The 27,502-nt window shown below is 44.4% G+C and overlaps 1 protein-coding gene across 1 annotated transcript in view; it reads left to right on the top strand.

Moving 5' to 3' along the window:
• DNAH5 (dynein axonemal heavy chain 5) overlaps positions 1-27,502 on the top strand; it is a 185,075-nt gene that overhangs the window by 88,298 nt on the left and 69,275 nt on the right. The window contains exons 36-44 of the mRNA XM_079985129.1: positions 2,737-2,915; positions 3,856-4,043; positions 5,406-5,600; positions 8,193-8,327; positions 13,005-13,112; positions 15,528-15,681; positions 21,747-21,893; positions 24,942-25,183; positions 26,825-27,001. Of these exons, the coding sequence (XP_079841255.1) occupies positions 2,737-2,915; positions 3,856-4,043; positions 5,406-5,600; positions 8,193-8,327; positions 13,005-13,112; positions 15,528-15,681; positions 21,747-21,893; positions 24,942-25,183; positions 26,825-27,001 (1,525 nt within the window). The remainder of the gene's footprint in view (positions 1-2,736; positions 2,916-3,855; positions 4,044-5,405; positions 5,601-8,192; positions 8,328-13,004; positions 13,113-15,527; positions 15,682-21,746; positions 21,894-24,941; positions 25,184-26,824; positions 27,002-27,502) is intronic.

The raw sequence follows: 27,502 nt of genomic DNA, 5'->3' as shown, positions 1-27,502 counted from the left end.
AGAATTAAATGTTGTTAAAAAGGTAAAATACCTAGGGGTAAACCTGTCTGCTAAAAATTTGAATCTATTTAAAGATAATTATGAAAAATGCTGGTCAGAAATTAAGAAAGATTTAGAGATCTGGTCAAGATTGAAACTCTCCTTGTTGGGTCGAATTGCAGCTATAAAGATGAATGTATTGCCGAAGATGTTATTTTTGTTTCAGACCCTACAGATCGTGGACAGAGTGGAGTGTTTTGGGAAGTGGCAGAAAGATATTTCTAGGTTTGTCTGGCAGGGCAAAAAGCCCCGAATAAAATTTAAAATATTAACGGATGCAAAAGAGAGAGGGGGGTTTGCCCTGCCAGATTTAAGGCTATATTATGAAGCTGCGGCTTTCTGCTGGATGAAAGATTGGTTACTCCTTGAGAACACTGATGTCCTAGATCTGGAAGGGTACAATAACGCTTTTGGATGGCATGCATACTTGTGGTACGACAAGGTAAAGGTTCATAAAATGTTTAAAAACCATATTGTCAGGAAAGCCATATTTATGGTCTGGACAAAATACAAAGACTTATTAGAAGGTAAGACCCCGAGGTGGTTATCACCAGCAGAGGCCAAGGTTCGAAAAAAACCCAATATGGAGGCCGGATGGCCGAAATACTGGGAAATAATAGAAAAAATTGGAGACAACTGGAGGCTGCAGAGCTTTGAAAAATTAAAGAATAGGGTGCAAGACTGGTTTCATTATGCTCAAATTCAAGAGGTTTTTAAGTCGGACAAAAAAATAGGATTCCAGGTGGAAAAATCGAAATTAGAGACAGAACTGTTAGAACCTAAGACCAAGGTACTTTCGAGAATGTATAACTTGCTGCTTAAATGGAACACCCAGGATGAGATAGTCAAATCAGCCATGATAAAATGGGCTCAGGATATTGGGTACAACATTATGTTAGAAGACTGGGAAAGGTTATGGACCACTGGAATGAAATTCACGGCATGTAATGCCTTGAAGGAAAATATTATGAAAATGATATATAGGTGGTACATGACCCCAGTCAAACTTGCAAAAATATATCATTGGTCTGATAATAAATGTTGGAAATGTAAGGAGGCTGAAGGGACATTCTTTCACCTTTGGTGGACTTGTCCAAAAGTGAAGGCCTTCTGGGAAATGATCTATAATGAGTTAAAAAAGGTGTTTAGGTACACCTTTCCTAAGAAACCGGAGGCCTTCCTCCTGGGCATTGTGGACCAAAAGGTGTTAAAGAAGGATAGAACTCTTTTTATGTATGCAACCACAGCAGCAAGAATACTCATTGCAAAATATTGGAAGATACAAGACCTTCCCACGCTGGAAGAGTGGCAGACGCAGTTGATGGACTATATGGAACTGGCCGAAATGTCGGGCAGAATCCGAGATTTGGGAGAAGAAACAACGGAAGAGGACTGGAAAAAATTTAAGGACTATTTACAAAAACATTATAAGTTGTATGAATGTTAAGAATCTGCACGATTTGGAAACTCTAGCTCCTGCAACTAGATTGGGAAAATAGAAGATTAAGTTATAAGTAAGAAAAAGTTGAAATTTAAAGTTAATTTATGCATTACTTTAAGGTATAAATAATTGACAAAAAGTACTTTAAATTTAGAAGTAAAATAATTTGAAAGATATAAATAAGATACGAAACAAGGTAATAATTTGCTGATATGTTTATTGTAAAGAATGCAGGGTGAGGGAGATGTGGGGAAGTCCAGTTAGCAACGTAAAAATGCATTTTGAAAGTTGGATTGTTTTTCCTTTTCTTCTTTTTTGTTTGTTCTTTTTTTGTAAATTGAAAATGTAATAAAAATTTTATAAAAAAAAAAGAAAAAGAAAGAAACCCGGGAAATTTAAGGGACATCATCAATAAGGGACAACAGCGGGACACAGTGCTGGGATAAGGGACTTTCCCGCCAAATAAGGGACGGTTGACAGCTATGTTCCGGAATCCTTTCTGCTCAGCCTGGCAGGGTTGAGCTTCCTATAGGGACAGAGCCATAGCAAAGAGAGACAACAGATCCCCGGGAGGGGGCAAAAAAAGCCCTTGATTCCCGAACTTATTTTGCATCCAGAGGCTCTCTCTCTCCAGGACGTAGTGAGTGGATCTGGGCTGGATCAGTACTTTAGATGTGGGTGAGAAAGAAAGACAAAGGAAGAGGAGGAGTTTGTTTTGTTTTGCCCGGGGAACAGAGGGTGCCATCATGGAGTAAGGCAGCGAGAAGGGACTTGGGTTGGTGGGCAGGGAAATGGGAGAGCGGGGCCCTCGGCCTTCGTATTCCCAGTGACTCCATTCCGCCGGAGACAGGGCACTCTTTCCGCAGGGTCTCCAAAGAGACCACGTGCAACCCAGCAAGCCGGGCGCATTTAGGGTGATGCTGCCTCTCTGCCTTTCAGGTGGTGAAATGTCTTGGGCTGGCCCCACCTTTCCCCTTTGGGCCTGCAGATGGCTATCTTAGTGTTGGGCAGGCAGTGGTGACACACTTAAATGGGAGCCAAGCTCAGTTTGCATCTGCAGTGGCCACCCATCATTTTAATTCAGCCGGAATGCAGTGTCCCAGTCCATAGATCCATGAAACACAGTGGTTTGTGTTGGGGTGTGTGCGCTGAGGGCCCCTTGCAATCCAGCACCAGCCCTGCTTTTAAGACTTCCAACTGGGCACAATATGCACCAATGGCAAAGGGATATTTCTATTGTGCTCCTTTTCTTTCAGGTGTTACATTACGTTGGCGCAAGCCTTAGGCATGAGCATGGGGGGAGCGCCAGCAGGTCCCGCAGGAACTGGCAAAACAGAAACGACGAAAGACATGGGGAGATGCCTTGGGAAATACGTTGTGGTCTTCAATTGCTCTGACCAGATGGATTTTCGAGGACTGGGGAGAATCTTTAAAGGTCAGGATGATTTCTGTTATAGAAACCATGACCTTTGATAAAACGCAGTGTTCACATTTAAGTTTGGACATACCACGTGCATGTTATATTTGCTCGTGGGTGTGGAAATGAGTGATGTGAAAGAACAGACATTTTCAAAGGTACAATTTACCACGCACTTAAAATTTCTAACACCATGGCCTTCTCAATTCTTGTTGCATGATGTTTCTTCAGCTCACAAAACTTCTCTTACCAAATCATTTGTATGTAGGATGATAGATATTTGCGTGAGTAGAATCCTACTTGTATAAGGCTATAAAATACTGGCTGCCGAGTACTGCTCCCAGGACGTTTCCGAGCACAATTCAAAGTGTTGGTGCTGACCTTTAAAGCCCTAAATGGCCTCGGTCCAGTATACCTGAAGGAGTATACCACCCCCATCATTCAGCCCAGACACTGAGGTCCAGCTTTGAGGGCGTTTTGGTGGTTCCCTCACTTCAAGAAATGTGATTATAGTGAACCAGGCAGAGGGCCTTCTCGGTAGTGGCGCCTGCCCTGTGGAATGCCCTCCCATCAGTTGTCAAGGAAATAAACAACTACCTGACGTTTAGAAGACATCTGAAGGCAGCTCTGTTTAGGGAAGTTTTTAATGTTTGATATTTTATTGCTTTTTATTATTAATATTCTGTTGGGAGCTGCCCAGAGTGGCTGGGGAAACCCAGCCAAATGGGTGGGGTATAAATAATAAATTACTATTATTATTTTTATTATTACTACTACCATATATAATATTATATTATCTGAAGTTGTGTTCCATTCTTGAGTGTGCATTCATTAGAACTCACTTCGAGTTAATGTATTTTCCCCCTCTTGAAAGCATTCAAAGTGTCCTTTATCTCTAAATCTTGTAAAATGACCACAACACTGGCTTCTTTATCATAAGGCTTTGCTTTGATTTCAGGTCTTGCTCAGTCTGGATCCTGGGGTTGCTTTGACGAGTTTAACCGCATTGACCTACCGGTGTTGTCCGTCGCTGCACAACAAATTGCAATTGTTCTGACATGCAAGAAGGAGCGCAAGAAGACCTTCATTTTTACAGATGGCGACAGTGTGGAAATGAATCCCGAATTCGGACTCTTTTTGACAATGGTAAGCACTCTGAAGATTTTGATAAGCGATAGTTGTCAGTTCAGAGAAGCTGCAGAATTTGCAGTCTCTGTGGTTAGCTCATGAAATATGTGTCAGAGTTGAACTTTGCTCAGAAGTTACATCCCTGACCAAGAAGCCATTGCCTATATACCATGCAAGAATGAAGGCTGACTGACCTGTTGTTGAGAGGAAGATACCGTTGTACCTTGGAAGTCTAATGGAATCCGTTCCAGATGTTCGACTTCCAAAACGTTCTGAAACCAAAGTGAGACTTCGGATTGGCTGCAGCCAATTGGAAGCCGTGGAAGCGCTGTCGGACATTCAGGTTCCAAAGAACGTTCGCAAACCGGACCTCTCACTTCCAGGTTTGCAGCGTTCGGGACCAAATGTCCGAGTACCAAGGCATTTGGATCCAAGGTACAACTGTATTGTGTATTTCCTTAGTTGTGCTGTACTGCTCATTCACTCAGTTTTTCAGTGCAAGTGATACAAATGCTGTCAAGGAAGTGCTTTGGTGAACCAGCAGTAGGGAATCTCTGGCCCACATTTTTTTGAATTAGGCTCGGCCAGGGAGGCCATTTTGCGAAAACACCTCCACCTGCCTCGTACCTGATATTACATAAGACATGTCTGGGGTCATCTAAGGAACTTCCTAGGTGGAATCTAGACACATATTGAAAATGCTGAAAATGCTTTAAAAAAACAACATTTTGAAAAATATATTGAATTTGCCATAAGCTCACCATCGCCATCTAGTGTCACATTTGTATGTTGTTGTTTAGTCATTTAGTTGTGTCCGACTCTTCATGACCCCATTGACCAGAGCATGCCAGGCACTTCTGTCTTCCACTGCCTCCCTCAGCTTGGTCAAACTCATGCTGGTAGCTTCGAGAACACTATCCAACCATTTCGTCCTCTGTCGTCCCCTTCTCCTTGTGCCCTCCATCTTTCCCAACTTCAGGGACTTTTCCAGGGAGTCTACTCTTCTCATGAGGTGGCCAAAGTATTGGAGTCTCAGCTTCAGGATCTGTCCTTCCAGTGAGCACTCAGGGCTGATTTCCTTAAGAATGCATAGGTTTGATCTTCTTGCAGTCCATGGGACTCTCAAGAGTCTCCTTTGTATAATCACATTTGTATAATGCAGCTAATGTGCATTATAATAGAATATAATGCACCTAATGTGCATTATAATAGAATATAATGCACCTAATGTGCATTATACATTTGTATAATGCACCTTAAACACACTTAAAACAGACTGAGTTCATGGTGCAGCCAGTGGGGCTTGCTCTCAGGTTGAGGATGATGTGAATAGCTGCCATAGTAGTAGTCTGATTGATAACTAATGATCTGATAAACCAGAACCCAGGGTATGCGGGCCGTCAAGAGCTGCCTGAAAACCTGAAGATCAACTTCCGTTCGGTGGCAATGATGGTTCCGGATCGGCAGATCATCATCCGTGTCAAGCTAGCTAGCTGCGGCTTCATTGATAACATTGTGCTTGCGAGGAAGTTCTTTACCCTGTACAAACTCTGCGAGGAACAGTTATCTAAGCAGGTAGGCATAGTCATGCGCTATGGAAAGCTTCATTCTACCAATAAAGCTGAAGAACCAGTAGCCTTTCTATATGTTGTGACCGCAATGTAGATGATGCTGTTGGCTGGCTTATTTCTTCTTCTTCTTCTTCTTCTTCTTCTTCTTCTTCTTCTTCTTCTTCTTCTTCTTCTTCTTCTTCAACATTAGGGTAAAAAATAATAATAGGGATGCGGGTGGCGCTGTGGGTTAAACCACAGACCCTAGGTCTTGCTGATCAGAAGGTCAGCGGTTCGAATCCCCGCGATGGGGTGAGCTCCCGTTGCTCAGTCCCTGCTCCTGACAACCTAGCAGTTTGAAAGCACATCAAAGTGCAAGTAGATAAATAGGCACCGCTCCAGCGGGAAAGTAAACGGCGTTTCCGTGTGCTGCTCTGGTTCGCCAGAAACGGCTTAGTCATGCTGGCCACATGACCCAGAAGCTGTACGCTGGCTCCCTTCAGCCAATAAAGCGAGATGAGCGCCGCAACCCCAGAGTCGGTCACGACTGGACCTAATGGTCAGGGGTCCCTTTACCTTTTTAAAAAGTAATACTTTGCAAAAAACACCAAAAATCTTACATTGTCAGCTTTGATCAAATTGAAAAGGATAGGATTACTTGAGGATATTAAGGATGGAAGAGCAGACACCAAGAAATAGAAACTGCCTCTGGATATGAATCACTGAACAGATAGATAGTAATCAAATTACAACCAGTACTGCATAAGGACACACTATTGGAGATAATCTGCTGTTTAACGTTGGTAGTGCTATAGAACATCCATGAGATGTTTCCTTTTGGGTTATCTTGATGTTCAAGGAATAGCACATCAATGATTTTTTTTACTCTAACTGAAAATGAACCGAAGCTGCGGCAGGAAGGGATTTTAAATAGATAGTGATGTTGAGAGATGTGATCCTCTGAGGCTTAAAATTTGTGTGTGTGTGTGTGTGTGTGTGTGTGTATGTGTGTGTGCAACAGTGTACTAGTGTTAAAAAGAAGGGAGAGCAAGACCCTGTTTTCTGGAAGATTTTTATTTTTAAAAAAAGTTTTGGTGCACAAAAGAGTTGAATATGTTTCCCATCTTCCGCAGGAATGTTATTTTAATAAAAAGTGGGTAAAAAAATCCACAGTGCTGCTGCATGCCTCGGGGGGGGGGGGGGGAAGCACAATAATAAAATATGAAAACTCAAAAAAGAATTCATTTTCTTCTGGGAAAGCTTTATTTGTTGTTTTAATTGTTTTTCTTGCTATAGCACTGGAACATTTCATTCATCCAGAAGAAAAATAACCCCCACCCAACTGAAATGCTTTACTCACATAAAAAAAATATTCATTCTCACTGGGCAACCCTAAGCCAGCCACTGCCTGTCAGCTTAATGCTTGTTTGTTAATATAGAATGGCTTATTCTCCTTGGATACATGTGTAATAAATGGTAAAATTAGGGCAAGAAGTGTTCTTGAGGGATACAAAAATCTCCTTGGAAAAACTTCCTAATATGAGGTCTTTCTTGCCTCTTCCGTGCCCTGATCTTCTGCTGCCATTGGCGCCATTTTTTTACAGCCAATTTTTCTTTCTCTGTTTGACCTTACCCACTTTGTGGTGAATGTGAAGATGTCATGCATGCATAGCTGTCAACTTACAGATTTGAAAATAAGGGACCAGCAGCCTTGAAAATAAGGGACCAGCAGCCAAAATAAGGGACCTGCAGCCTCACCTGTTCCAGGCACTCCAGTCTTCCTGTCCTCCTGCAGTCTGGTCAACCAACTTTGTAACCAGAGGTTCAACTGAATAGAATCTGAATCACATGCACCACAAGGCCTATGCAGCCTCAACTTAAGATGGCTCCCCGGCCTGGCTTTGCACTACAAAGTTTGCAGCAGCACGTGCAACAAAATGGCGTCCAGCATTCAAAAACTCCCTCAGCTTGCATTAACTAGCCACACACAAGGCATGCAAGCTCCCCCCCCCCCAGTCGTTCTTAGACTTCTTATTGGGTGAGCAACACAGCCAAGCAACACAGTTGGAGCCTCCCTCCTCCCTGGCTGGCAGGGAGGGAGGGAGGGAGAGGAGCTGCTTTGAAATTTAAGAGACATCATTTAAGGGACATTTAAGGGACATCTATCAATAAAGGACAGCAGCGGGACATGGTGCTGGAATAAAGGACTGTCCCTTCAAATAAGGGGCACTTGACAGCTATGCATGCATGGCATTATGCAGTCATTCAGATTTGGCTATTGGGCTATGTCATGATGATGTAACAAAGGACAAATGAAGCCAGTTGCTCAATGTTTAAAAAGGAAATAGAGGGTCCTCATCCTCAGTGGGAGTCAATTGCACTTCATGATAGACTGAAGTGTCATGACAGCAGTTATGGTGTGGCGTTAAATCATCTCCTTCATCTTCCTTTTTGGTGGAGATTTCAGAAACGAGGATTGCATGCTCAGAAGCAAACCTTAGAACAAAGCTGTCATTTACTCTGCAAATTTCTGTCACAGATTATAGAACGATCTGTCATTGGTGCAAAGGTGTGCCAGTTTTGCTTGCCTTTCTAAAAACTTTTGACCTGTTCTCAGGTACATTATGACTTTGGACTGAGGAATATATTGTCAGTGTTGCGGACCTTGGGAGCTGCCAAAAGGTCAAACCCTGATGACACGGAATCCACTATCGTCATGCGTGTGTTGAGAGACATGAATCTTTCTAAACTGGTAAGTTTGCAGTAGATCTGCCTGTGCAGTAAAAATGTTTTGGAGGTCCTTCATCAGGTGACCCAATACTCAAAGATTAATTTAATAAAATTATAGAATTGTAGAGTTGGAAGGGATCCCGTGTGCCATCTAGCCAAATCTCCTACAATGCAGGAATCTCAACACATGGCTCCCATCCAATTTGAAACCATACTGGACCCTGCTTAGCTTTGCAAATGTGCTACCAGATATATTGCAGTACCACTAATGAATCAAGACTGGGCATCAGCTGTCGCTGTGTTTGGTAGGCCCTACCTCCCTGATGTTTCTGGAGCCACCTTGGGCTGGAAACCGGCAAGTGATTCTGGGAATGAGCACCAGGAGTTTTAGGGCTTCCTGGATATGGACCAACCTGGTGGAGAGAGGCTATGGTAGTATGGGAAGCCAGTCATCCAGAGGTACAGTGGTACTTTGGTTTAAGAACAGCTTAGTTTATGAACGGGACGCGGGTGGTGCTGTGGGTTAAACCACAGAGCCTAGGGCTTGCCAATCAGAAGGTCGGCAGTTCGAATCCCCGCGACGGGGTGAGCTCCCATTGCTCGGTCCCTGCTCCTGCCAACCTAGCAGTTCAAAAGCATGTCAAAGTGCAAGTAGATAAATAGGTACCGCTCTAGTGGGAAGGTAAACGGCATTTCTGTGCTCTACTCTGGTTCGTCAGAAGCGGCTTAGTCATGCTGGCCACATGACCCAGAAGCTGTACACTAGCTCCCTCGGCCAATAAAGCGAGATGAGTGCTGCAACCCCAGAGTCGGCCACGACCTTTACCTAGTTTATGAATAACTTGGATTAAGAGCGCTGCAAACCCAGAAGTAGGTGTTTTTGGTTTGTGAACCTTGCCTTGGAAGCAGAATATGTTGAGTGTGTTCCATTTGTAAACTGAGTCCCCCCACTGCTATGGGAAAGCATGCCTTGGTTTAAGAATGCTTTGGTTTAAGAACGACTTCCGGAATGGATTAAGTTCGTAAACCAAGGTACCACTGTCTTTAAAACCAGCTAGAAATGATTTTTTTATATGAAAGAGAATTGTAAACATTTGAAAACGTTTGTAGGCTTGAATTGAAATGTTTTGTAATGTAAATATAAGGAACTGATTTACCGATAATTAGGGGGAAACATTATAATTTGATTAAGGGGAAATAAGTGATTATAGAAATGCAAAGAATATGGAAAGGTATGTGGAAGTCAGAAAGAGGGAGGGAAGGAGGTCGATGCTCTTACAGAGTAATATATTAAGCTATAGAATTATGTAAAAAAATGTGAATATGATTTAAGTGGAAAATCCAATAAAAAATATTTTAAAAAAGAAGAAGAAAGAAATGAGAGAGTGGGAAGAAGGAGGAGAGGAGGGCTAGAGCCAAGAGGAGAGCTGGAGGGAGCAGAGTCAGGCAGTAAAAAAGGCAGGATAAGAGAAAGGCAATGGGAAGGCTGGAGTCAACAGATATGGAGAAGAGAAGTCGGAAGGGACAGAAGACAGGAAGGGAAGGAGAATCGAGGCTGGAGAACAACAGGGCCACCAAAAGGAGACGGAGGAGGAGATTGTGCTTGGAAACATGGACCAGGGCTGTGGGCATGGTCACCTCTCACCCTCCTCAGAGAAACAGAAGCCGAAAGCCCCCGAAAACAACCCCCAGATGCTTGTGATGGTGGTTAAGGAATAAGTGGATTTTTGTGGACTCATTCAAGGTTATGGAACTGGAAGGAGAGGAGAGCTCCCTTAAAAATGCTAGGAAATACTGTTGTACCTTGGGCGGTGATGGGAACATTGGGGATTACAGAGGAAAGAAAGCTCAAGTTGTTTGCCTGTTTGACACAATATACCCTCTCATGAGTCGCTGGAAAGGACTTCTCTTCCCAGAATCCAAGGAAGGGCTTTCTCCGCTATGAAATGCTATTTCCAGGAAAGTTGGTCTGGTGCCCGCTCAGTGTCCTCCTGGTGCCAGGTGAAGAAGGTCTCCTGACTTCTGCAAGCCTTTCAAAATGATGGTGCCAGGTGAAGAAGGTCTCCTGACTTCTGCAAGCCTTTCAAAATGATGGCTTGAGTTTTGAGGCTTTATTCCATTTCTGCGATTTTATTCAGGGTTCCCTCCCCCCTTCCCTTGGCCTTGCGGCTTTTGATAACATTGTTTTCAAGGCATATTTTATGTTTTATTGTTAATATGCTTATTTGTGCTAGTTGCCTTGGTAGTAGCAATTCTGCAGGTGGCATAGCAAGTGAGTGAATGAATACATTGTGCAAATTCAGTCTTTTGGTCTGTTGGAAAGCTGAATGGAGAAATAGGTTGGAATAATCAATGCAGCAAGCTTTTCTTAGGCAATTCCTTTGTCTTAATTTGTGCTTCCAAAATAACTTATGTAACAGCTGGCTACTTATCCTCTGATTTGCTTAAGCAGCTGTGAGTATTAAACCCATTGTTCTATTTATGAAGAAGCATTTTCTATCTTTTCTAGACTTCTTTACCTTTCCCTTCCTCCTTCGCTGCCACCAAATGGCGGCTCCTGAAACTCAGTTTTTCACTCACAATGCACCCATCCTTGTGTCCATGTTGGTGTTGTCAATGAGATGAGTGACAGCCGATAGAATATGTTTTGAGAAAGAGTGCAAAGTGCTGGTTCTAAGTGTTACAGATATAAAATATGTATTTATAGCATTTGTACCCTGCTCTCCCTCCCTCCCTCCCCCCCTCTCTGTCACACACAGAGTTCCAATCCTTAGGCTTACAATTCTAAAGACAGCACAAAAGGAAAAAGGAACAAGGAGGGAAGAGGGGTGTGTAGAAATAACACAAACGACACGGGAGTTGATGATGGAAGTGAGCTGTGCAGGAGCAAGCTAGCTTTGAGCTACACAGAGCCTCTTTTTATTAGTAAGATATGCAAAACCAGCAAGATACATTCAGGGCTTTGCCCTTTGTTGTTGTTTAGTCGTTTAGTCATGTCCGACTCTTCGTGACCCCATGGACCAGAGCACGCCGGGCACTTCTGTCTTCCACCTCCTCCCGCAGTTTGGTCAAACTCATGCTGGTAGCTTCGAGAACACTGTCCAACCATCTCGTCCTCTGTCGTCCCCTTCTCCTTGTGCCCTCCATCTTTCCCAACATCAGCGTCTTTTCCAGGGAGTCTTCTCTTCTCATGAGGTGGCCAAAGTATTGGAGCCTCAGCTTCACGATCTGTCCTTCCAGTGAGCACTCAGGGCTGATTTCCTTCAGAATGGATAGGTTTGATCTTCTTGCAGTCCATGGGACTCTCAAGAGTCTCCTCCAGCACCAGAATTCAAAAGCATGCTTTGCCCATTACACTTATCCAATCCCGAGCCCCCTGGGTGTTGCCTAGTTATCTACGCAACTTGCTCCACCACGTCATGTTTCTGTTGCAGGGGAAAATACCTTTGCAAAGGAGGTAAAGGCCAGGGCACGGAACACTGCTGAGGAGACGAAAGGTCAAGGAATGGGCATGGGGCTAGACAAGCTGTGGCTTGTCTTATACTGCAGGGGAGCGTGTGCCCTCAACCTGAGAGCCATCCCTACAGGGGGGAATTCTGAAAGTTAAACAGCAGTTCTTATAATGACCAGCTGGAATGGAAACAGGGCAAAAGCAGGAGGCACCCAATGGAACTGGTCTTGCGGCAGGGCTAATAATAATAAGAATAATTTATTATTTATACCCCGCCCATTTGGCTGAGTTTCCCCAGCCACTCTGGGTGGCTCCTAATCAAATGTTAAAAACAGTACAGCATTAAATATTAAAAACTTCCCTGAACAGGGCTGCCTTCAGATGTCTTTGAAAGATAGGATAGCTGCTTATTTCCTTCACATCTGAAGGGAGGGTGTTCCACAGGGTGGGTGCCACTGCTGAGAAGGCCCTCCATCTGGTTCCCTGTAACCTCGCAATGAGGGAACCGCCAGAAGGCCTTTGGCGCTGGATCTCTGTGTCCGGGCTGAATGATGGGGGTGGAGATGCTCCTTCAAGTATACAGGACCGAGGCTATTTAGGGCTTTAAAGGTCAGCACCAACACTTTGAATTGTGCTGGGAAATGTACTGGGAGCCAATGCAGATCTCTCAGGACCGGTGTTATGTGGTCTCAGCGGCCGCCCCCAGTCACCAGTCTAGCTGCTGCATTCTGGATTAATTGCAGTTTCCGGGTCACCTTCAAAGGTAGCCCCACATAGAGCGCATTGCAGTAGTCCAAGCGGGAGATAATGATGAAATGAGACAACCTGTTGGAGTGTCTGCTTCCAGGTGACAGCTGAGCTAGATGAGGCCTGATGCAGCAGACCTTTCAGTAATAGGGTTGCTGTATCACAAGCTTCCAGACCTCTTCATTTAATGCCTCTGGATGCCGTCATTTTCAGATATTTCCCTTACATTGTCTGCTTTATTTTTTCTTGCACTGTCCTTCCTCTTGCCTATCAATGTCCTCCCCTTTTCCCCCTCTCCAGGCTGCTTAGACTGGAAACTGTGTCTTATCTTTGCCAGCAATGCTGTGGAAATGTTAGGCATATTGGTGAGTTGATGCTCTCCTGTGCGGTACAAAATAGTGGATTTGGCAACACATTATTGTTAAGGATCTTAATGAAGCTAAGCATTGCGTTACAGAAAGCAATAACTTTTCTATTGACATTTCTGTGTTGCTTTGGCAGATCGATGAAGACGAGCCCTTATTTCTGAGTCTGATTGAAGACCTTTTCCCAAGTATTCAACTTGACAAGGCAGGCTATCCGGAGCTCGAAGCTGCTATTAGCAAACAGGTAATGATTACAAATGTTTACATACTGCTTCTTCTGGACACAATGAATGAATCCCTTGGGAGGGGAAAAACTTGAATCCCCAACACACACAAAATAAATAAATTGAGTGGGTGCTTTATTGAAAGCATGAATAAAAATCCCAGGAAGTTTATCTTCACTTTGGATTAAGGTAAAGGTAAAGGGAGACTTGACCATTAGGTCCAGTCGTGACCGACTCTGGGGTTGCGGCGCTCATCTCGCTTTATTGGCCGAGGGAGCCGGTGTACAGCTTCCGGGTCATGTGGCCAGCATGACTAAGCCGCTTCTGGCGAACCAGAGCAGCGCATGGAAATGCCATTTACCTTCCCACCGGAGTGGTACCTATTTATCTACTTGCACTTTGATGTGCTTTCAAACTGCTAGGTTGGCAGGAGCAGGGACCGAGCAACGGGAGCTCACCCCGTTGCGGGGATTCGAACCACCGACCTTCTGATCGGCAAGTCCTAAGCTCTGTGGTTTAACCCACAGTGCCACCCATGTCCCTTCACTTTGGATTATAAATGAATATTCAAAATGGGCTATGTTTGAGGACACGCACACACAGACACAGTCTCTTTCTTCCTCTTCCCTGATCACACACACACACTCACACTCATCTCTCACACTCATACATAACGTCATGCTAGAAAAGGAGTAGCATGCTCTTGCCCCTAGGAATGTCAGAGAATTCTGATAGCAGTGGGAGCAGAAATGTCTGATGTTCGCTTATTTATCCCAGGTCCAAAATGGGCAAGAGTCTGACAAATGAGTATTTGTTGTTATTGCTTTAAGTGCACAAACAATACATAATTGATTACATCCCTCTTTTATTTGCATTGTGTCTCCTTTGCACGGAAATGAACAGAGTGGAAGAATTTAATGACAATGTAATTATGTGATTGCTTACATTGGGCCAGTTATTCCATTTTGCCGCAGCAGACAGCGGGTCTTAATAGCATATCGCTGAATGCAAGGCAAGCTGTGGTGGAATGGAAACGGTGTTGCATGGGAGAAAAGAAGGCGAATGGAAAAGGATGCCATCTTAAATTCCTACTTGCACCTCATGCGTACCACATTCCCCCCCCCCCCTTGTTGCAAGATCGTATTTTGTATCAGGGTCTGAAACTTCTAATTAAAGTTATTTAACTCCGAGTAAAGCAAGTCAAAGTGCAAGTAGATAAATAGGTACCGCTCCGGCGGGAAGGTAAACAGCATTTCCGTGTGCTGCTTTGGTTCGCCAGAAGCGGCTTAGTCATGCTGGCCATGTGACCCGGAAGCTGTAGGCCGGCTCCCTCGGCCAATAAAGCGAGATGAGCGCTGCAACCCCAGAGTCGGTCACGACTGGACCTAATGGTCAGGGGTCCTTTGACGTTTACCTTTTAGGCTTGCTAAGATGTATAAGGCTGAATCAGATAAGTGCTGGAGATGCAAAGAGGTTGAGGGAATGTTCTTTCACATGTGGTGGACTTGTAAAAGGCTAAAAGAGTATTGGGAAATAATCCATAATGAATTGAAAAAAATGTTTGAAAGTACTTCCCCTCAAAAATCCAGAGTCCTTTTTTGCTGGGGAATAATTCAGACTGAAATTCCCAGGTGTCAAAAAAGGTTATTTATGTATGCCAATACAGCGGCCCATGTTCTGTTAGCTCAAAAATGGAAAACGAGCAAAAGAAGAAGAATGGCAACTTAAGCTGACAGAATATGTGGAGCTTGCAGACTTAACATATAGAATAAGAGAACAAGGAGAACACATGCTTAGAGAAGATTGGAAATGTTTATTGAATATATGGGAAAAAACTGTGTACATTTGAAAACGTTGGTAGCATTAAGATAAATTCAACAATGTAAATAAGTTCTGATGGGTGTAATATTGAATGGTTTAGTTTATGTAACATATGCAGGGATTTATGATATGCAAAATGAACCATGGAAAGAGAGGAAGGGAAGTCATTCATATTTTATGGAGGCTTGAATGAGTATTCTAAATTGTAAAACAGAAAATGTAGTAAAAAATTATACAAAAAAGAGAGAAACTTATAATTAAGGCTGCAATCCTGTCCTCACCAATTGAGTGTTTCCTGGTTTGGCAGAAGCCCTGCCTGCTGGGCCAGCAGATTTGCCAGTGGAACTGTCTGGATATGGCAAACCCCACTGGTGAAGATAAACTGGCAGAATGGCTAAAAAAAGTGTTGAGTCGTGGACAGGATAGGAGCAGCAGAGGGGGAGGGACACGCTTCCACCAGATCCTCTACCAGACCCTAGTGATGGTGCAACTTTTCAGCATCTCTGCATCTGACACAAAGAGTTTCCCTCTCATTGAATTCAATGGAACTGTCTGCCAATGAGCTGCGTAGATGGAGCAATCAATCACGATATGATTCTTGGTGATCACGACAGGTTGAAGAGGCTGGCTTAATTAACCACCCCCCGTGGAGGCTGAAAGTTATCCAGCTGTTTGAGACGCAAAGGGTGAGGCATGGCATGATGGCTCTGGGTCCCAGTGGTGCAGGGAAAACAACATGCATCCACACGCTGATGAAATCTATGACAGGTATGCAAAACACGCTTGTTCACAGGATCTGTAAAACGATGCCTTTTTAAAGGATGTAACTGTGGTAACATTGGGTTAGAGGTACATGTTGGATCTCAGTGTTCAAAGGACCCAGCCTTACTCAACTAAAACGTATTGCGTCTTGGGACCCCAAGCCAGCCCCCCATGAAATAACTACACACGGACACAGAATTAAGGTTGATGGGTACGATTAAGGCCACAACTTTATTGACTGCAAATTAAATGTGAGTGGTATTGGCATAGGCATTGGCTGAGGACTATAACGGACTACTGCCCCAGTTGACAGAGTCTATGTAGGTAAAACCATCGGGGCAGCAACATCAGGGTTTTGACTGACAGAAGCTTACTGCGAGGTTCCTGTGATGCTGGCACGGCCCTAGCCCATCAAGCAGACTTTGGACGAGATCCGGGACCCCCAGATTCCTTTAACGGAATACCTTTTGATCATTGAGGGGCAGGTGATGGCCACATCTCCCCTCCACACACAAAATTAAGCCCATGCCTAACCTCCAAACCTGGAAAGTTGTGACGGTTGCTAAGGGGGTAGCAAAAAAACAAGTGGCCAGTGCTAATTTGCCAAATGGATAAAAATCCCTCCCCGGTCCCTGTCCCAAGGCAGGCGACTCACACATAGTTCAAAGCAAGGCTAAGAACCTACACTAAGGGCGGGAGGGTGGGTGTTCAGCAGCGCCAATCAAGTGCCTAGGGCACTCTTGCGCTGATGCTTATATAATTCCTTAATCACCCCCACCCCTTTCCTGATTGGCTGTGACCCATGATGCCTATTTAGAGAAATAAAACACCTAGAAAGGAAACCTACTTAGTCAGGGGTCTGTCCAGGGGCCCAGTCGCAAGAAGGGACCACCTTCTGAGGACGATCCCATTTTTAAACAGTGTAGAGACAGATTCTGAAGATGCTGAGTTTTCTTTGTTTTGGGGAATTGTGATGACATGGTGGTGACAGACGGTGTCAGAAGAGAGTTACTATGGTAGCAGCAGAATCTAAACGGATCGTTGTTACTAAGGATTTTGTGGTAACCAGAGAGTACCTGCGAAGGGTAGCAATGAATGGAAGATGGGAAGAAAGCTGGGGAACTTTTGTATTGTGGGATACCAGTATTTTTTTCTTTTAAAATGCCAGATTCCAATTATAATAGTTTTCCCATCGGCGAACTACCAGTAAATAGTCAATGTTGGACATTAGCGCCTACCTAAATGTCTGGTTTTGGATAGGTTGGCTTAGCTAACTCTGAGATGAGTTAGACGGTATGTTAAATTCAAAGGATGTTAATCCAATTGAATATAATGAATGGGAAAGACTATGGACAAAAAATTATTAATTGCACAGCATGTTATCTAATAAGAGAGAACTATATGAAAATGCATCACAGGTGGTACCTGGCACCAGAAAGGCTGGCAAAAATGAATAAAACATATAATAATAAGTGCTGGAGATGTAAGAAACAAAAAGGAACCTTCTACCATTTGTGGTGAACATGCCCCAAAATTGGGAAATTTTGGAGCATGATCCACAAAGAATAATAATAATAATAATAATAATAATAATAATAATAGTAATAATTTATTTGTACCCCGCCCATCTGGCTGGGTTTCCCCAGCCACTCTGAGCAGCTTCCATAGAAACCAAAAAACACTAAAATATCATACATTAAAAACTTCCCTGAACAGGGCTGCCTTAAGATGTCTTCTGAATGTCAGGTAGTTGTTTATCGTTTTGACATCTGATGGGAGGGCGTTCCACAGGGCGGGCGCCACTATCGAGAAGGCCCTCTGCCTGGTTCCCTGTAGCTTCGCTTCTCGCAATGAGGAAACCACCAGAAGGCCCTCGGCACTGGACCTCAGCGTCCGGGCAGAATGATGGGGGTGGAGACGCTCCTTCAGGTATACTGGGCCAAGGCCGTTTAGGGCTTTAAAGGTCAACACCAGCACTTTGAATTGTGCTCGGAAACGTACTGGGAGCCAATGTAGGTCTTTCAAGACCGGTGTTATGTGGTCTCGGTGGCCGCCCCCAGTCACCATCTAGCTGCCGCATTCTGGATTAGTTGTAGTTTCCGAGTCACCTTCAAAGGTAGCCCCACGTAGAGTGCATTGCAGTAGTCCAAGCGGGAGATAACTAGAGCATGCACCACTCTGGCGAGATAGTCCGCGGGCAGGTAGGGTCTCAGCCTGAGTACCAGGTGGAGTTGGTAGACAGCTGCCCTCCATGGACAGCTGTGAGTCCAAAATGACTCCCAGGTTGCGCACTTGGTCCTTCAGGGGCACAGTTACCCTATTCAGGACCAGGGAGTCCTCCACACCAGCCCGCCCCCTGTTCCCCAAAAACAGTACTTCTGTCTTGTCAGGATTCAACTTCAATCCATTAGCCGCCATCCATCCTCCAACCGCCTCCAGGCACTCACACAGGACCTTCACTGCCTTCACTGGTTCTGATTTGAAAGAGAGGTAGAGCTGGGTATCATCTGCATATTGATGGACACCCAGTCCAAACCCCCTGATGATCTCTCTCAGCGGCTTCATATAGATGTTAAAAAGCATGGGGGAGAGGATGGAACCCTGAGGCACCCCACAAGTGAGGGCCCAGGGGTCTGAACAGTCATCCCCCCCCACCACTTTCTGAACATGGCCCAGGAGGAAGGAGCGAAACCACTGTCTAACAGTGCCTCCAGCTCCCAACCCCTCTAGACGGTCCAGAAGGATGTTATGGTCGATTGTATCAAAGGCCGCTGAGAGATCCAGCAGAACTAGGAAACAACTCTCACCTTTGTCCCTAGCTCGCCGGAGATCATCAGCCAGTGCGACCAAGGCAGTTTCAGTCCCATGATGAGGCCTGAACCCTGATTGGAAGGGATCCAAATGGTCCGCATCCTCCAGGCGTGCCTGGAGTTGTTCAGCAACCTCGTGCTCAATCACCTTGCCCAAGAATGGAAGATTTGAGACTGGGCAATAGTTGGCCATACTGGCCGGGTCTAAAGATGGTGTTTTTAAGAAGCAGTTTAATGACCGCCTCTTTCAGCGGATTTGGGAATGTTCCCTCACAGAGGGAAGCATTCACCACTCTGCAGAGCCCATCACCCAGCCCTTCCCGGCTTGCTTTTATTAGCCAGGATGGGCAAGGATCAAGGAGACAGGTGGTTGGTTTCACGCATCCAAGCAGCCTGTCCATATCCTCAGGGGTAATGGATTGAAATTGATTCCATGCAACTTGACCAGACAGGGCTCTAGCACTCTCCCGCCCCAGCCCTGCTCCCACGGTGGTGTCTATCTCCCTCCGAATATGAGTGATTTTATCTGCAAAAAACTTTGCAAAATCGTTGCAGGAGATCTTGGGGTCTTTACAAGGCCCCGGTGGTAAAGGTGGTTCCATTAAATTGTGGACCACCTGAAAGAGTCTCCTGCTACTATTTTCTGCAGATGCAATAGAGGCGGTGAAGAAAGTCTTCTTCGCCGTCGCTATCGCCACTTGGTAGGCTTGACATTGAGCTCTAACCTGTGTCCGGTCAGATTTGGAGTGAGTTTTCTGCCACCGGCGCTCTAGCCGTCTCAGCGATTGTTTCATCGCCCTCAGCTCCGAGGAAAACCACGGGGCTGTCCGGGCTCCATGCAATCGGAGAGGGCGCTTCGGAGCCAGACAGTCGATAGCCCTGGTTAACTCCACATTCCAGCGGGCCACCAGGGAATCAGCTGAAAGGCCATCAACATGGGATAAAGCATCCCCTACCACTCTCTGGAAACCATTTGGATCCATTAAGTGGCGAGGGCAGACCATCCGAATTGGTCCCACCTCCCTGCAGAGGGGAAGGGTCGCGGAGAAGTCCAGTTGCACCAGGAAGTGATCTGACCATGGCACTTCTTTTGTTTCACTTTTACTTAGTGTCAGATCACCCACGTCACTAGAGGTGAATACCAGGTCTAAGGCAAGTCCATGACTATGAGTTGGGCCAGACTTATTCAGGGACAGCCCCATGGAGGCCATGCTTTCCACGAAGTCCCGAGCGGCCCCTTGTAAGGTCGTGTCGGCGTGGATGTTAAAGTCCCCTAGGACAACCAAACTAGATGTCTCCAGGAGAACATCCGCCACGAGCTGAAGCAGCTCGGACAGGGAATCCTTGGTGCAGCGGGGAGGTCGGTACACCAAAAGGAATCCTGTACTGCCTCTATTGCCCAACTTCCAGAACATGCACTCAGAAAACTGGGTCTTCCCAGTAGGACGCCTGATGCAAGCTAATGAAATAAAGAAATAAAGAAAATACTAAGAATATCATATAGTAAAAGGCTAGAGGCATTCCTTTTAGGAATTTTAAATGATGATATTCCAAAAGACAAAAATTTTTTTTCTTATACAAGACATCTGCAGCAAGAATCCTGGTGGCTAAGTATTGGAAAGGAATCAGTTACCCACTAGGGGAGAGTGGTTATGTAAGCTTTCAGAATATTTAGAATTAGCCAAATTGACAGACATAACAAGACAAAAACCAAAAAGTGAAGTAAAAAAAGAATGGGAGTGCCTAAATGAATACCTTAAAAATCAAGGTTTGAGGACAGAAATCTGACTGAGTCTGGAATAACCTTGTGAATTGAAAGGATAAGAAGTAGGGATTTATATCTAGATGCTAGGATACAGATGGGGGAAACAGGAAAACAGGAAGACACAATGAGAGAAAAAGGAGGTGCTGTGGGATTGGTGGAAGTTAATGTTTGCTTTTCTTTTTAGTGTTTATATTATTAACTTGTCAGATATGGAATTTTTTTGTTTTTGAATGTTGGTTTTTGTGTTTTATGTATTTTTTTATATTTTTGTGTTGTTGTGTGGAAAATACTAATAAAATTTGTAATAATAATAAAAACAACAACAACAAAGGATGTTAATCTTGGGGAGAGGAAAGGATGGCAACGTACTGTTGATGTACAGTTTCCTCAAGGGCCACCTCCGTGGATAGCTAGGGTGGCCAATAAAACAATGGGCACATGCTCATTACTGGGAAAGTGGTGTTTTTCCCTATGGAAGACTCCAAAAGAAGTACTCAGAATCTGTGATGAGGCCTGCAAGAGATAAACTCTGGGGTGGAAAGCAGAAGGAAAGGGAAGAGACTTTGCTAGGCACATAGGCAAACCACTGGTTCATTTAGCTCAATATTCTCTATACTGGCAGGCAGCAGTGCTCCTGGATTTCAGAAATCAGTATTAAGTACAGTATAGGTGATACACTTAAAAGCCTGAGCATATAAATGCAGGCTTTTAAGTTAACATGCCGATTCAGGGTGTAAACCTAACTTTTGGAAGTCAGCATAATTTGTGCCGGCTTAAGCTAAAATGAAGGGACGCAGGTGGCGCTGTGGGTAAAAGCCTCAGCGCCTAGGGCTTACCGATCGAAAGGTCGGCGGTTCGAATCCCTGCGGCGGGGTGCGCTCCCGTCGTTCGGTCCCAGCGCCTGCCAACCTAGCAGTTCGAAAGCACCCTCGGGTGCAAGTAGATAAATAGGGACCGCTTACCAGCGGGAAGGTAAACGGCGTTTCCGTGTGCGGCTCTGGCTCGCCAGAGCAGCGATGTCACGCTGGCCACGTGACCCGGAAGTGTCTCCGGACAGCGCTGGCCCCTGGCCTCTTAAGTGAGATGGGCGCACAACCCCAGAGTCTGTCAAGACTGGCCCGTACGGGCAGGGGTACCTTTACCTTTACCTTAAGCTAAAATGACATAAAGTGTGCTAGATTCTCTGTTCAGGAGTGAGGCTCTGGCTACCCTGTGCCAGCCCAGACCTGGAAGAGAGAAAACAAGCCTTTAAACAAGTTTGACTTACACCATTCTTTTTGCCAGTGTAAGTTTTGCCAGGTCACGTGATTGAGCTGAAGGGAGTTACAATCCAGTGTAATGCTATTCTCTGGTACCTGAAATCATCATCATCTTCTTCTTCTTCTTCTTCTTCTTCTTCTTCTTCTTCTTCTTCTTCTTCTTCCTCTTCCTCTTCCTCTTCCTCTTCCTCTTCCTCTTCCTCTTCCTTTTCCTCTTCCATTTTGAAACTTCTACAGACTGTGGGCAGCCTCATCGTGAAATGAGAATGAATCCGAAGGCCATCACTGCACCACAGATGTTTGGACGCCTCGATGTCGCAACTAATGACTGGACAGATGGGATTTTTTCCACTCTTTGGAGGAAAACATTGAGAGCTAAGAAAGGTACTTAAAACAGGCCGCTTCTGGCGAACCAGAGCAGCGCACGGAAACACCGTTTACCTTCCTGCTGGAGGTATTTATCTACTTGCACTTTGACGTGCTTTCAAACTGCTAGGTTGGCAGGAGCAGGGACCGAGCAACGGGAGCTCACCCCGTCGCAGGGATTCGAACTGCCGACCATACGATCGGCAAGTCCTAGGCTCTGTGGTTTAACCCACAGCGTCACCCGCGTCCCTACTTATTTGTGTAGTCCTCTTTTAAAGCCATTCAAATTGCTGACCATCACTGCCTCCTGTGGGAGAGAATTCCATAGCTGTTGTTGTTAATTTGTACCCTGCCCATCTGACCGCGTTGCTCTGTGTGGAAGTACTTTATATGTTCTGAATCTTCCAAAATGCAGTTTCATTGGACGTCCCCAAGTTTGTAGTGTTATCTGAGAGGGGAGGAAAAATTTACTGGTATCCACTTTCTCCATAATTTTATAAACTTCTATCAAGTCACTTGCCTTTTAAGTCCCCAGTGCTGTTGGTTGCTGAGTTTATCTGATTGCTGTGATGTTTTGAGTGCAATATGGTGCTCTTTCCCCTTTGAATAGCCTGCTAGTTTGAGGGTGAACAATGGCTGCTTCCTTCAAGCTTGGGGATAGATTTCCAAGCTATCTAAAGCCTTTTGTGTAAGGTACCTGAAACTGTATATCCATCTAGGTGCCGGGGGAAGTTTGGAAAGGAACAGCTTGCACACTTGGATATTTGGCTGAGGAAAGAGAAACTTTAGACTCTCTGGGGGCCAAAGCAGACCTGAAGTTAAATGAAGGCATCTTTGCATCAAACATGTAATTTTCTTAAAAATGCAGAAGGCAGCACTTGTGGTTTTTTGGGGGGGCAGGGGGCTAACAATTAATGGGATCAGAGCAGGGGTGGTGGAAGAGTTATGGTCCTGAAGAAAACACCTCTCCTGAAACTGGCATGGACTTTTAAGGAGGGAATTCCTCTACGCCAGCAGAAGATGTGTAAGTGAAGATGTTAGCTTTCCCCAAATATTTGTAGCTCACACAGTTGCCACCGCACAAGGGTAAGACGGGAGCTGTGTTCATTGCCTCCATCCACTCCACTAAGCTTCCCACTGGCATTGAAGCCTGTGCAATCAGGGCTCTAGGGTGGTGGCATCTTTGGAACTCCCTGCCTATTGATACCACTGTATTCCTTTTGGTGCCTGCTAAAAAGGTTTTTATTTAGACAACCCTACACAGATATCTGGGGATGCGGGTGGCTCTGTGGGTTAAACCACAGAGCCTAGGACTTGCTGATCAGACGGTTGGCAGTTCGAATCCCCACGATGGGGTGAGCTCCTGTTGCTCGGTCCCAGCTCCTGCCAACCTAGCAGTTTGAAAGCACATCAAAGTGCAAGTAGATAAATAGGTACCGCTCTGGCGGGAAGGTAGACGACGTTTCCGTGCGCTGCTCTGGTTCGCCAGAAGCGGCTTACTCATGCTGGCCACATGACCCGGAAGCTGTAGGCTGGCTCCCTTGACCAATAGAGCGAGATGAGCGCCGCAACCCCAGAGTCGGTCATGACTGGACCTAATGGTCAGGGGTCCCTTTACCTTTACACAGATATCTAGAATGGTGGTGTGTGTTTAGCTGATTGCTGATTTTAATTTTCTGTCTGTTTTATTAGTTTTTACTAAGATTTGAATTGTTTGGGCTTTTCTTGTAAACTGCTGTGAGTTTTTACAATCAGGCGGTATATACATTTTATGAAATGAAATAATAATAATAATAATAATAATAATAATAATAATAATAATAATAAATCATGCAGACTTTCCTCCCCACAGCTCATGGAAGGGGCAATAGGGCTGAGAAATATAAGGGTATGGTCAACAGTCATGGTCCCCTTTCTCTCCTCATTGGATGAGCTACCAACTCCCAAAGAGAGCTACTCCCATATTAGACCTTTACAAGCAGGCAGCGGGTGGTGCTGTGGTCTAAACCACTGAGACTCTTGCGCTTGCTGATCAAAAGGTTGACGGTTCAAATCCCTGTGACGGGGTGAACTCCTGTTGCTCTGCCCCAGCTTCTGCCAACCTAGCAGTTTGAAAGCATGCAAGTAGATAAATAGGTACTGCTGTGGCGGGAAGGTAAACAACGTTTCCATGCACTCTGGTTTCCGTCATGGTGTCCTGTTGCTCCAGAAGCAGTTTAATCATGCTGGTCACATGACCTGGAAAGCTCTCTGTGGATGGATGCTGGCTCCCTCGGCCTGAAAGCGAGATGAGCGCCACAACCTCATAGTCACCTTTGACTGGACTTAACCATCCAGGGGTCCTTTACCTTTTTACCTTTTACATACAGTATGAAAAAGAAAGTTGAATAATTTTCCAGCAAGGTACTCTTGTTCACTCTGAGAGGTGTAACAATGCACTTAAGACAGAATGTCCATTTTGAGCTTGGGGGGATTTCTGGTTAGAAGTCAAAGTCAAGTGTTAATGGCACTCAGGTCTGCTGCATTTTGTTTCCTACTTTGTATCCTACTTTCCCTGCAATAACCTCAAGAGGCATTTCAGCTTCACAACAATTGGATGTGCTAGTTTTGGCAGAAAGGTGACAACTCATCTAAGGTCACCCAGTGAACTTCATGGTTGTGAGGTTATTTGAATTGTAGAGTTGGGACCCTGAGGATCATCTAGTCCAACCCCTTGCAATACAGAAAATTTAGCTGCCCCATACAAGGCTCTAAGCAGCTATACACCTCACACATAGTGCACCTGTTAGATCACACTGGCATACCTAAGAGGTCAGCAGACAGCACTGGTTAAATTGGAGAAATTGCATCTTTTGGGTACTGTTATTTGGGTCCTGTACTTTAAGTGGATTTTAACTGGATCGCACGCCAATAATAAAGGCGCATTATTGTATATGTCCCTCTTAGTCATGGTTAACTTTATGCAAGGGTGCCAAACCATTTCAGGTGATTAAACACCCTTGTTGTATAACAAAATCATCTCATGACATGGCATGTTGTTGTTGTTTTGGAACCTTTGAATTATAGGGGAACACATTTGGATAGTTCTTGATGGTCCCGTTGACGCAATTTGGATTGAGAACCTGAACTCGGTGCTTGACGATAACAAAACGTTAACGCTTGCTAATGGAGATCGGATCCCTATGGCGCCAAACTGTAAAATTGTCTTCGAACCTCATAATATTGACAACGCTTCTCCCGCCACTGTGTCAAGGAATGGCATGGTGTTTATGAGCTCCTCGGTTCTCAATTGGAGTCCTATTCTTGAGGTATAAATGTTTACATGTGTTCCTTGGGCCACCTCCACCATCAGCGCCTTAATTCCCTTCAGGCAGTTCAAACTGGAACTGTGGAATAATCTGCAACGTCTCCTGGACCTGCATTTAGCTGGCTAATATGGATGAGAGTTTGCCATCCTGAATATTGCCTTCAGCAGCCTGATAAAAAATTCTTCTTCCCTATACACTGATTATAAAAGCTGGACAGGATCTTAAATGTAGCTTTCCCACATCTAAGCCCATCATTCTGTGGGATGGATGTCAGATCAAGGGCATGTTTACAGCTGACTTAAACGAATTAAGTTACAAAATAAATAAATTCAGCAATGTCAAAATATATCTGCCTTTTTGGGAGCTTTTAGCAGTCATACTGTTGATTTAATGTTGTCCTCACCTGCCTGTGTATGCCTGCAATTATCCAAATCTTATAGGCCTCTATGTCTTGTAATATCATCTCATTCATGCAACTGGGTGTTGTCACCTATACATTATTCTCCTGCTAATTAGGCTGTTTTAAATGTGCATTTTATATTTGTCTTCCTTTAACAATGTTTTATTTTGAAATTTCTAAGCTAATATTTCAGTTTCCTGTTAATTAATGTTGCTTTGAATATATACTTCAAAGTATACATTACTTGGGACATGGGTGGCGCTGTGGGTTAAACCACAAAGCCTAGGACTTGCCAATCAGAAGGTCAGCGGTTTGAATCCCCGCGACCGGGTGAGCTCCCGTTGCTCGGTCCCTGCTCCTGCCAACCTAGCAGTTTGAAAGCACGTTGAAGTGCAAGTAGATAAATAGGTACCACTCCGGCGGGAAGGTAAACGGCGTTTCCGTGCGCTGCTCTGGTTCGCCAGAAGCGGCTTAGTCATGCTAGCCACATGACCCGGAAGCTGTACGCCGGCTCCCTCGGCCAACCCTGGAGTCGGCCACAACTGGACCTAATGGTCAGGGGTCCCTTTACCTTTTATACATTACTTGACACAGATAGGTAGCCGTGTTGGTCTGCCATAGTCAAAACAAAAAAAATTCCTTCCAGTAGCACCTTAAAGACCAACTAAGTTAGTTCTTGGTATGAGCTTTCGTGTGCATGCACACTTCTTGTGTGCATGCACACGAAAGCTCATACCAAGAACTAACTTAGTTGGTCTTTAAGGTGCTACTGGAAGGAATTTTTTTTTGTTTTGACATTACTTGACTTTAGTCATTAAGGTTTCATTCTGGATTGTTTTTTTGATGTTTAAATGTGGGTTGTAAACTGCTTTGATTCCCGCCCCCTTAAAAATAGTGGTATAGAAATGAAATGAACAACAGTAACAATAATCTGACTAACAGGCAAGGAAAAATTTCACCAGAGCCAAAGGATGATTTGCTTCTTGCACAATCTAAGTGTTTTCTAGGGGCGGAAATTACTTATTTCCACCTAAAAATCCAAATGGATGGTTGTATACAATGTTCTGCTCAAAATAGCCCTATTGAAACTAATCGATATGCTTAACTTTAGGCCAATCAATTTCAGTAGGTTTACTGAACTTGGTTGGTGGCAGGCCTGGATAATATTTAGAGCAGCTCTAATAGTGAGAATTTGGACATATTTTTGCAAGTCACTTGGCTCTTCTTTCTTGGTTGCCCAGGGCTTCCTGAAGAAACGCTCTACACAGGAAGCTGACGTTTTGCGTCATCTGTACACAACATCTTTCCCAGACCTCTACCGGTATAGCATTCAGTCCTTAGAATACAAGATAGAGATGCTGGAAGCCTTTGTGATAATGCAGAGCATTAATATGCTGCAGGGCTTGATCCCTTACAAGGTAAGCTGTTCCAGGCTTTTGAGAAACAATTTTTGGAAAAGACCCTTGTTATAAGAATGAGATTTTGTTTGTATCTGGGTGTGCAAAGTCAAATGAGCAAATACTTTAGGGCCCTTCATTTGAATACCAGTATTCTAAATTAATACATTATATCAGGCATAGTTGCATAGCACACATTAAATATTATTAATCCCTCAATAAGAATACATAATGCCTTTTGAAGTGCTTTGTACAAAATTCTGCTTCCTTAAATAACAGCAAAGAAGTACACATACTGGCAAGCTTTTCTATTAGTACCTGGTCTGTGACCGTAATAAAGTACTTGAACTTGAACTATTAGTATAAATCAACTTCTGCTGGAATAAATGCAACACTGAAGTGTCTGTGTCTATTCATATACAAACTTCTGATTCTATATATAATATTGAGGAAATACATGCCCCAACATTCCAAATATGCAATCCACCATGCGCTAACATGTTATTATCAAGAAATGCGCAA

The sequence above is a fragment of the Podarcis cretensis genome (genome assembly GCF_951804945.1).
Source record: "Podarcis cretensis genome assembly, chromosome: 7".
NCBI classification, from domain to species: Eukaryota; Metazoa; Chordata; class Lepidosauria; order Squamata; family Lacertidae; genus Podarcis; species Podarcis cretensis.
This window is presented reverse-complemented; position numbering and strand designations above follow the sequence as displayed.